The sequence below is a fragment of the Haliotis rubra genome, unplaced genomic scaffold, assembly GCF_003918875.1.
Source record: "Haliotis rubra isolate DU_JTF1 unplaced genomic scaffold, ASM391887v1 Scf20, whole genome shotgun sequence".
NCBI classification, from domain to species: Eukaryota; Metazoa; Mollusca; class Gastropoda; order Lepetellida; family Haliotidae; genus Haliotis; species Haliotis rubra.
In genome coordinates this window covers 2,277,937-2,289,647 of record NW_025766003.1, presented here as the reverse complement: position 1 = coordinate 2,289,647, position 11,711 = coordinate 2,277,937, and the positions used below count along the sequence as shown (strand labels likewise).

Below are 11,711 nucleotides of genomic sequence, written 5' to 3'. Positions count from 1 at the left end.
TTCAAGTAATTATAAGACTTCAATATATTTTTAAAACCCCAAATACCCTTTTCATTCATTCCGCGTTCGTTGGAAATAACATAAATATTTTATCAATAAATACTATACAATATTTTTTTTATCAATATTACAGTAAGCTGTTTCTTCGAATTGAAATTGCTGGTAGTTGCTATAGGCTCTATACCATGATACAGTTATTGATTACCATCTTTCTGTTTACACATAATAAAATAGGGTAACCTTCTGACTATATGCTGAGTATATCGGGAGTAGGTGTTTATGACTAATTATCAGACAGTGATGATTCCAGGTGTTCGGGTAAGGGTGGGCGCATCCGGCGCCACATTGGGGGTACGCTGCAGTATTCCAAATAAACTATGCAACATCATGAGTGAGTGAGTGAGTTTTGTTTTACGCCGCACTCAGCAATATTCCAGTTGTAAATAATCAAGTCTGGACCACACAGTCCAGTCATCAAAAGCATGGGCATGTGTTAACCAAGTCAGCGAGCCTGACCACCCGACCCCGTTAGTCGCCTCTTACGACAAGCATTGGTTACTGAAGATACATTCTAACCCGGATCTTCACGGGTCATGCAACATCCTGTCACTGGGGTACGCTGCAGTATACAGAGTAAACTATGCAACATCCTAACACTGAGGTACGCTGCAATTATTTTCGGGAAACTATACCACATCAAAACTTTAGACTCACTTAGAGCACTCACTATATGTTATGTATATACATGTGGTTACATTGAAGATGAATTTCTCCACTAACTTGTGGGAACCAACTGCAAACTTTATGTAGATGAATTGCACCAGGATCATGCATGAAATTTGAAAAGAGCAAGTGCAAATATCGTGCATGTGAACAGCTGCGTTTTTGGTGTAAAGCTTTGTTAAGAATTTGCCAATTTTCACGGAGTTTCATCATATATTGAACTCATGACAATAATTTTTTCAACTCTACGAATTTGCATTACATTACATCAGTTCATGTGTAAACAGTACCTTTAAACAGTATGGAATATTTTGCAAAATCTAGTTTAGAACAGTTGACTGAAGTAAGTGGCTACATTTACACTAGTGAGTCTAAACTTTTGATGGAGAGTGAATGTACAGTACAGCCAGACATTATTGAGAATTTAAGATTGTAAATTTTAAAAAAAAAATCACTCATTACTCACGTATTATATGTGAATATTAGCAGAACATAACTCCAGATTCAAAGACAGGTGAACAGTTACTATTGTGTCAAGTCACCTACCATGGTCAGCAATGCAGGCTTCAATGCGGCGGGGCATACAACTGATCAAAGAAGTTAGAAAGTCGTGGTCCATGCTGTCCCAATATCGGACCACCTCTTCTTTCATTTCAGCAATATTTGTCAGATTTTTCTTATCGACACTTTCCTTCATAAGTCCCCCAACATTTTCTATTGGATTTAGGTCAGGGTTATAGCTTGGCCAATCTCATAATGTCATATTTTGGGTCCGAAACCAGGACTGTGAATGCTTTGAACGATGTTTTGGGTCGTTGTCCTGCTGGAAAATCAAAACATTTCCATAGAACACGTGAGCAGATGGAAGTAAATGTCCCTCGAGAATATCTGTGTACCGCTCACTGTTCATATTCCCTTCAAATACACAGAGGGGTGTTGCCCCTAACACAGATATGCCACCCCACACGTTAAATTTCGGACTGTACTTTGGGCGCTGATACAAAAGTTTTTCAGTTTGTTTGGTCCAGAATTTCAGTGTATTAGGAAACAGCCACACACAACTTTCATCTGAGAAAATCACATTGTCCCAGTTAAGGATTTCTATGCTGTAAGCACCAGTTCAACCTTCGCTCCTTTTGTTCAGGTTTCATGATCGGTGATGGAATTCCTCGACTTTTCTACACACCCATTGCATGCAGCTCAGTTCTAATTGTCTCCTTACAGACAGCCACAGTTCCTCTATCAATCATATCCAGCCTTAAGTTTTCTAAACTCCTTCGTTTGTTTTTAGAAACAAGAAAACCAAGCCGCCTCCTGTCACCGACAGTCAATTTTCTGGGCCTACCTGCGCCTCTCTGGTGCTAAATGCCATATCCATTTGCAATATGTTTCAAAACACGATAAACAGTGGACAAAGGTATGTCTGTTCTACTTGAAATCACTTTAACTGATCTGATGTCCTTGTTATAATACTCTAAAATCAACTTCCCCTCCTCTAAATCATCCATACTGAGGATCACTGAAAATGTCGTCTGCTGGCAAGTAAACAAAGGGGGATAACTCTTCGCAAACTAATGAAAAAGGATTAACGGAGTTGTCTCTCTTGAATGAAATCAAGCACTTGATAGCTGGTCAAGGTTGTTTATACTAGAAATCCAAGTAAACATATTCCTCAAATTCTCAATAATTTCTGGTCATACTATAACATCCTAACACTGGGGTACGCTGCAGTATTCCCACGGCACCATGGGATCTGTAGAGTAACACCACGGCATGGTATCGTTTGACTCTGTCAAGCACCTGTTCCCCGCCTCCTCCATACTGGTGATTGTTTGCATGTTGCTGGGCGAGTCAAACATATTGAAGTGTCCATGAGGTGTGTGGGAGTCCCATCGCTGACATGTCCGACCGTATTTGGTGATGTTGTGACTGCCCAAGTACATAGTTCCCGTCACACAGCGGTCACCTGGAGAACAATATAATGTGACAGTGTATAGCCGTACTCACGTTCCATATCATATGCCAGAGAACTGTGCCGTACTCACGTTCCGTACAATGTGACGCAGAGCTTTGCCGTACTCACGTTCCGTACAAATGTGACAAAGTGCTGCCGTACACCGCGACGGAGAACTTTGGCGTACTCACGTTCCATATAACGTGACAGTGTATAGCCGTACTCAAGTTCCATACGTTATACCAGAAAACTGTGTCGTACTCACGTCCCATACAACGTGACTAAGCGCTGCCGTACTCACGTTCCATAAAGTGTGACGGAGCGCTTTGCCGTACTCGTGTTCCATACAATGAGGCAGAGTGCTGCCGTACGCACGTCTCATAAAATGTGTCTGTGAGCTGCCGTACTCACGTTCCCTATAATGTCGCAGATTGCTACCGTACTCACTTTCTACACACTGTGACAGGGCGCCTCCGTACGTGCAGACACTGCCCCGGAGGCAAGTGTGATGTGCACACGGCCCGATGAGAGACTGCAACAGATAAATAGGAGAACGATTAATGATATTAGAGACTGCAATAGATGAATGGGAGAACGATTAATGATATTAGAGACTGCAATAGATGAATGACAGAACGATAAATGATATTAGAGACTGCAATAGACGAATGGGAGAATGATTAATGATATTAGAGACTGCAATAGATGAATGGGAGAATGATTAATGATATGAGAGACTGCAATAGGTGAATGGGAGAATGATTAATGATATTAGAGACTGCAATAGATGAATGGGAGAATGATTAATGATATTAGCGACTGCAATAGGTGCATGGTTAATGATATTAGAGACTGCAATAGATAAATGGGAGAATGATTAATGATACTGGAGACTGCAATAGATGAATGGGAGAATGATTAATGATATTAGAGACTGCAATAGGTGAATGAGAGAACGATTAATGATATTAGAGACTGCAATAGATGAATGGGAGAATGATTAATGATATGAGAGACTGCAATAGGTGAATGGGAGAATGATTAATGATATTAGAGACTGCAATAGATGAATGGGAGAATGATTAATGATATTAGAGACTGCAATAGATGAATGGGAGAATGATTAATGATATTGGAGACTGCAATAGATGAATGGGAGAATGATTAATGATATTAGAGACTGCAATAGGTGAATGAGAGAACGATTAATGATATTAGAGACTGCAATAGATGAATGGGAGAATGATTAATGATATTAGAGACTGCAATAGATGAATGGGGGAATGATTAATGATATTAGAGACTGCAATAGATGAATGGGAGAATGATTAATGATATTAGAGACTGCAATAGATGAATGGGAGAATGATTAATGATATTGGAGACTGCAATAGATGAATGGGAGAATGATTAATGATATTAGAGACTGCAATAGGTGAATGAGAGAACGATTAATGATATTAGAGACTGCAATAGGTGAATGAGAGAACGATTAATGATATTAGAGACTGCAATAGATGAATGGGAGAATGATTAATGATATTAGAGACTGCAATAGATGAATGGGAGAATGATTAATGATATTAGAGACTGCAATAGATGAATGGGAGAATGATTAATGATATTAGAGACTGCAATAGATGAATGAGAGAACGATTAATGATATTAGAGACTGCAATAGGTGAATGAGAGAACGATTAATGATATTGGAGACTGCAATAGATGAATGGGAGAATGATTAATGATATTAGAGACTGCAATAGATGAATGGGAGAATGATTAATGATATTAGAGACTGCAATAGATGCATGGGAGAATGATTAATGATATTAGAGACTGCAATAGATGAATGGGAGAATGATTAATGATATTAGAGACTGCAATAGATGCATGGGAGAATGATTAATGATATTAGAGACTGCAATAGATGAATAGGAGAATGATTAATGGTTATACTTGTTACAACGCCTTCCTTCCTTCGCAACATACACATCACTGATTGTTTTGGTTTTGGGTTGTTGTTTTACGCCGCACTCAGCACTATTACAGCTATATGGCGGCGGTCAGTAAAAAATCGAGCCTGGACCAAACAATCCAGTGATCAACAACATGAGCATCAATCTACGCACTTGGGATATGATGACATATGTCAACGAAGTCAGCAAGCCTGCCCACCCGATCGCGTTAGTCGCCTCTTACGACAAGCATTGGTTGCTTAATAATAGTTCTAAGTCTTCACGGGTCTAATATGCCACAGTCTAACATGAATAACTAAAAGCGGCGTAAAACAAAACTCACTCACTCCAGTATGGAGTCCTGGAAGGGACATTGTCGCGTTGTCGCATTGTCCCGTTTTCGCCCTCTCAAAAACAAGCAAAATGAGGCAAAATTAACCCAAGTGCGACAATGCGACAACGCGACATTTCGGCCATTTGTTGCATTATCGCGATGTCTCATATCGCGTTTTGAATAATATTTTTCTATTCTTTCAAAGGGCGACAATGCAATATAGCGACAATTTTCAAGGTCAAAATATGTCCCGTTGTCGCATTGTCGCCGCATCTAAGATGTGTAAAAAAAGCCTAAAAGTTCGCGACAATGCGACATATTTTGACCTTGAAAATTGTTGCTATGTCGCATTGTCGCCCTTTGGAGAAATAGAAAATGATTATTCAAAACGCGACATGCGACAAATGGCCGAAATGTCGCGTTGTCGCGCTTTGTTTAATTTTGCCACATTTTGCTTGTTTTTTGAGAGGGTGACAACGCGACAATGCGACAACGCGATAATGTCCCTTCCAGGATTCCAAACTCCAGCGATGTCAGCGCCCCTATATTCCAGCCGTCACCACCTGTAGGCTTCATAGGAATAACGTTGAAGGATTTTCTACCATTAACTGAACGACCAATTCTATTCCATTAAAACTGTAGCTTAACAAAATTGCTTATCAAAAACCCTTTTCACTCGTAAACTCAGTTATCCATGCACGCTCCGCTCAGAGCTTCTTTGAAAGGTAATAAAGTCGTCCCTCTTGAGGAAACGCTGTTCCTCCTTGACTGCAAGTCGTCCGACCTGTCAGGTTTAGATCGATGCGAACGCCTATTCTTACTGTTAGGCTGTCCATATTTTCCTTGTGTCGCGGGTTCGATCCCCGACCGCGTCATACCAAACGACGTTAAAATATGGTACTTGTTGGGTACAACAAGGACTGGTCGGCTCGGAGTCAGTATAATGTGTCTGAGTGAGGTATTCATGCTTCACTGCGGCATGGTATCTCAGTGGGCTACCACTATAAAACCAGCTTCAGTCTGGGCTAGTACAAGCAGCCGCACATACACATACACACGCATGCACGTCGTCATATGAGCGAAATATTCTCAAGCACGACGTTAAACCCAATTTCACCTCACCTCATCTCATCTCACCTGTCCGCCATAATTTTAATTCCAACGTGAAATAATGAAAAACGATACCCCTTATCTTATCTCAATTGTCCAAACGCTGTAATAATGTTTGTCCTGATGTGATAAAAATATATACTCTTCCACTGCAAACTCAATGAAAACAGATCAGCTTAATCTTTCTCCATCTACATGAGTTTAAAGGTGTGTTTTTCCGTAGCAAGGCGACTCTATCTACATCATACATGTATTTATAGAATACTACAAACTAATCTAAATTCTAAAATAATTTCATTAACAATTTGTGAAACATTTAGGTTTTTTATATTAATTTATGATTTATAGATGTTTGAATCTGATGTTGAGGGGTCTGAAGGTTTTACCAATGTAATGGTCCCCGTAGTTGTGGGCCTGTGACTAGAGCTTTTGGTGTATCTGCCATTGACATGCACAAGGGTCTTGCAGAAGGAAAAGATGACATCTAGGTTGGTTCTGTTCATGGGGCGGGTAATCTGATGGCTGATAGGACCTGTTTTGGATGTGGTAATCTTGAACCTGCCCCAACGTCCACCAGAATCAACATTCAGTACCAAGGCCTGCTGCCAGTCATCATATTTCACCCCTCAACAAACACATTGTACAAAGCCAACATAAATCGCACGTTTCCGATAATCTGTATGTCCTTGTACTGTCTTTATGAAAACGTTAATGCAGTTCCATGATCCACTAATTCAGTGTAATTCAAAGCTTGATACATGTGCCACAACTGAACGCAGAGCATTCTTGAGCCCAACATAAAGCCTCAGGACACAATCTTAGAAAAGTCCAATTGACACAATTCTGGTCACATCCGTCCCTTACACGTTGTGTAAAGATGTCAACCTGCCCGTTTCAGTGCGCCCAGAGCTTCATGTGTCGTGTTTGGTATGTTTACATATGTTCAAACTGAATATAATCACTTTCTGTGTTGCAATGCCATGCCAGGAAGTACGACGAAGGTTACAAAGGAAACCATTGTGTAACAGTACTGCAAAATGTTTGTTTTTGTTTCCTTACGACATGCCTTGTTGCCGATGACCAATCCTACCCAGACTCATCACTGAGAGTGAAGATTAACTAAAACAGATGAGCTGATTTTATAGTTTTGACTACTGTAAGGGTGGCTTAAAAATGAACGATGTTATATCATTCTGTAAGTACATGAAAATCAAATGAGATTACTGACACCAAAAGGGTTGTGGCAGCACCTAGCATTCGAGATATTATCACCTTTTGGTGACATTAATCTATTCAGCTTTTAAGTGGAAAGATGTTCTTTCATTCTATGCATGTATTTATTCTAAAATTAGTGAAAGAGTCGATGATTATATGTGCTTGACACTTCTTAATTTTTTACCTGTTATCGATATTGGGTTGTTTGTCTCATGGTTAAAAAAAGGCATTAAATATATGAAAGACATTGTCTCGAACAATGGTGAATTCAAGTCCTTTGATATGCTTAAAGAAGAATTTAATCTTAACGAAACATATCTCCTTTATTTAAGATTTTTGAAATATATACCCAAACATTGGATCAAAGCCATCAAAGACACAAATCAAAAGATAGAATCAGTAAACACTCAATGTAAAACTCTCACACAAATACTCAACACAGGTGACTGTAAATTCATATATACTCAGCTATGTGAAAGTCAAAGAAGCTCTCTCTATAATCTTCAGCTGAAATGGGAAAACAAACTTAATATTGCTCTAGCAGATGACTATCTCCGTGACTGTTTTGCATTGATAAATAAAACTACCATAGCAAATAAAGCCAGGAGTTTTCAGTATAAATTGATTCACCGAATAGTTACAACTAAGTCATTTCTGTTTAAGATAGGTATCAGTGATAATAATGCCCGTACCCTCTGCAATAAAGAAACAGAAACTTTAGAACATTTATTCTTTTCTGTGAAAAAAACAAAGCGCCTTCTCTCGATACAAAACCAGCTGCAATCTAAGTATAAATGTTGAACATTTCCTGCTGGGAGACTCGGAGGCACCTGTCCTGATTAACCATCTTTTTTATCATTATCAATAAATACATTAACAAAACAAGGTATGCCTTTACGGAATTAAATATCAACCAACTTATAGTTTTCATAAAATATCATTTCAAACTAGAAAAAACTTATTTTCGGCGAAAATGATGAAAAATTTCGTATAAAATGGACTTCTCTGATCCCTTGTGAGTGAAACCCTTCTGCACCCTGTGTCTATACCGCTATCTTTCTCTTTTCAATTCCTTTCGTCTGCACGTTTAATTTTATGTGAAAACCTTATCTGTACCTGTTTGATTCAATAAGAAAAAAAATAAAATAAAAATAGTTAATTAAATAAAAAAAGATTTAATTAGGAGATAAACCTACTGTGTTGGAAAATCAGAGGTATATAACGAAATTATAATAGCTCTAAATTTCATTTAAAACCGAACGCGTAGCGTGAGGTTTTAAATGAACAATTTAGAGCTATTATAATTTCGTTATATACCTCTGATTTTCCAACACAGTAGGTTTATCTCCATTCTACCATGACAATTTTATGAACAATTTCAGGTGGAGCTCTTTCTTTGGTTACGAGTCAATACGTGAAGCGGCCTCGCATTCCAATCTCAAGTGGTATCGTCCGAAACGGGGTGTTTGGTGGCAAACCGTCAATGACTAACAAACTCCAGATTCAGTAATAACAAATCACGTTTTGTTTTTTCAATGCATCAATCACCAATCATTAACTGATAAGTTGGAAAACATATATCAAATAAGTTTCAAAAGCTTGGTTCACATTTGAAAATTCCACCGTAGACCCTTTCCCCACCAGAATAGTGGTAGCAACCTCATGGCCTTGACCTTTTCTCGAAGTCATTGTTTACATTTGGAAAGATGCGACAGGAGAGCCACTGACAGTTTGAGCAAGGTTAACCTGATTGTATGACTGAGATAGTCTTTGATATCTAATTACTGGTACTGGTACAAAATTTAAGAGTAGAGGCGCTTTTGCTGTAACGAGAAGTCCGGGTTGTACCGAATTAGATGCTGTTGAATATTGCGCCCTGTCAACTTGACGATTTCACGCACCTCTACGTCTGCGTGCGACAGCTGTGGTGACTTACACACTCATGTGTGTACTTTGTGCTCAAATTCGATTCTACGGATATTATTTTCTACATTTTGGAAAGTGTTTTGTGACCTAGTGGCTTCAAAGTGTAGTGAATTCAAATTGAATCGGATTCGCTGGCATGTTCGCGAGTCTGTTGACAAAGAGCCAGATTTGTGGTGATATTTCCGAAAGGATGGACCAGGACATGAGGGTGTACCTCTGGCATAAACACGGTAAGGTAATTAATTATACTTTAATAGACTACTTTAGATCAAGCAGTGTAACGGATAAGAGGGATCATGACTAAGCCAAATAACTTTTTCAACGATATTACACTGTTAGAAAAATATATGTTGGGCTAAACAGAACGGTTTGCAGATTCAGTAATTGTGTTTTTACTACCGCTGAATTTGAAACAGTACAAATTTCAAAATATCATTTTGTTTGAATTGATAACCCAACTGTTTATTTATGTGGACGGAAGGCATTAAAATTTCTTCGGCGTTCGATGTTAATACATCCTCCGTTACCGGATCAAGATCAGTGGCGATATCGTTGACGAAAGCTGATAATAAATTTAACACGGAAATTATGTAGCAGTCTATTGCTGGATCTATTCTGACGTAACATAGAATCAACGTAAACTGAATTTTTATTCGGAAAGCAGACGGTGTTTTGATCTTGTTCGACTGAATATTTGTTTCCATGCTTTCGAAGTACTTTTGTATGTATAAACACCTATTGCTGTGATTTACGCAAGTAGTGAGTCGAGCCCGTCATCGCTAAATCCATCTTTAAAGACATATGTGTAATTTCCGACAGTAAATCGCCGTAATTTATCGATGCATCGGTAGGTTGTTTGGTGTCCGCCATGTTAGATATCTAGTGGGCAGACAAAAATAGTGCATTACCGTAAACCATGTATGATTGCGCACGGAAAACAGAGACCTGTATAACGTGATTATATACCTCTGAATGACTTTAATTAACCAATCACAATCCAGTGTTTACTGAAGTCATGGTAGAATAGTTTTTAATCATGTTCTTATTGTCCTGTTCATGGGTAAACAGTTTTTCATTCTAGAGATAATATTTAGGTTGTAATTTGCCTATAATGTTCTTGATTAAAAAGGGGCGGTGGGATAGCCAAGTTGTTAAAGCGTTCGCCCATCACCTGGGTACAATGTGTGAAGTTCATTGCTGGTGTCCCCGTCGTGACATTCCTGGAATATTGCTTAAACAGCGTAACACCATACCTCTTAATCAAGGCTACAACATTCAAGACCTCTCCAGGATGCTTTATGGTATGTATTAATGCATACATGACGATTCCTATGCATACAATGACACATCAGAAGAAGGGAGAGTACGTCTGGTGCCCATGAATACTTCTTGCCTAAATGTCTATACTATATAGTTTTACAAAGATGATATCAAAATGAAGGACCAGCATTTCACATATTTTCTCAGTACACTGTCCGAAATCAACGTGAACTGCCGGCCTCCCACTCTCTAGCGTATGTAACTGTCATACCTGCATCGGCGTCCACCCACTCATTCATTAACCTCGTCACCGACAATGACAATACCTGTGGAAAACTTTCTGCATTGGCGTTAATCCACCCAGGTGCGTTGACTACCTGTCTCGGTGTTGTTGTGGATGTTTCGCAGTTCAGCTCACACGAAGACGTCGCTGTGTCGTAGTTGAAGGAGGCACAAATAGCATCATACATGCACTGCATGGCACAGTGGTACTGGGTGCGGGAGGACTTTACAACATAGGTGGAGCCCGATAGACGCAGCTTCTGGAACACACTGCCGGACAGTCTCTCTGAAAGTTCGGTGCAGGTCATGACTACTTGAGTGACACACAGAAACAAAACTACCACAACAGGTACGACCTTTGTCATCGCTGATTGTGTCACACGATTCTGTTTTTATCTTAGAAACACAGCGTTGGTACCTTCCAGCCTAAGAGACACAGCGCTGATCTTTACAAGGGTTACAGGGTTGATCCTCTTCAAATAAACAGTGCGATGAAACACTTAACTCTTTGGTGATAGGAAACGTCTTTAAAGGTTTGTATCTTGGCGAACAGCTATTCTCTAGCGATAACGTTACATCATATGCCAGTCCGAATCTGTTGCATAAAGAATCTGTCACTTCAATACAAAGTTGTGTCAAGAGTTGTCAGAGCTGTCCTTAAGTGTGCGACTTGGTATCCAAGTGATGCTAAAGGTGTCCACATTTCCAGAAGCACAGTGATTGTATCAGCAAATCAATGTGTTTCTATCACTATCGTGATATAATTCAGGCTGGCAACAGCTAACATTATAAAGAGATTGGTTCTGATAAGTGAACCGTGTTACTGTCCCTTTTTATGTTTGAACCTGCTGCGTTTTCTGTGGGACAGGCCGTTTTAAGTGCGTGCGTGCGTGCGTGTGTGTGCGCGTGTGTGCGCGCGTGTGTGTTATAGGTGTAATAATGAGTTGATGAA

The 11,711-nt window shown here is 39.4% G+C and overlaps 1 protein-coding gene across 1 annotated transcript; it reads right to left on the bottom strand.

The window, feature by feature from the left end:
- Positions 1-2,432: 2,432 nt before the first annotated feature.
- On the bottom strand, positions 2,433-11,067 carry LOC124275520. Its single transcript, XM_046711099.1, has 3 exons — positions 10,804-11,067; positions 3,089-3,209; positions 2,433-2,689 (listed from the first exon to the last, which is right to left on the bottom strand). Exons 1-3 carry the CDS (start codon positions 11,065-11,067, stop codon positions 2,433-2,435), a joined length of 642 nt encoding a protein of 213 aa, XP_046567055.1.
- Positions 11,068-11,711: the final 644 nt, after the last annotated feature.

Coding starts and splice junctions, on each gene's coding strand:
- LOC124275520 (XM_046711099.1), bottom strand. CDS start 11,067: ATGACCTGCACCGAACTTTCAGAGAGACTGTCCGGCAGTGTGTTCCAG. Junction 3,210..10,803: donor ATGCAGAAAGTTTTCCACAG/GTATTGTCATTG, acceptor TATCTGTTGCAG/TCTCTCATCGGGCCGTGTGC. Junction 2,690..3,088: donor TCTGCGACATTATAGGGAAC/GTGAGTACGGCA, acceptor ATTGTTCTCCAG/GTGACCGCTGTGTGACGGGA.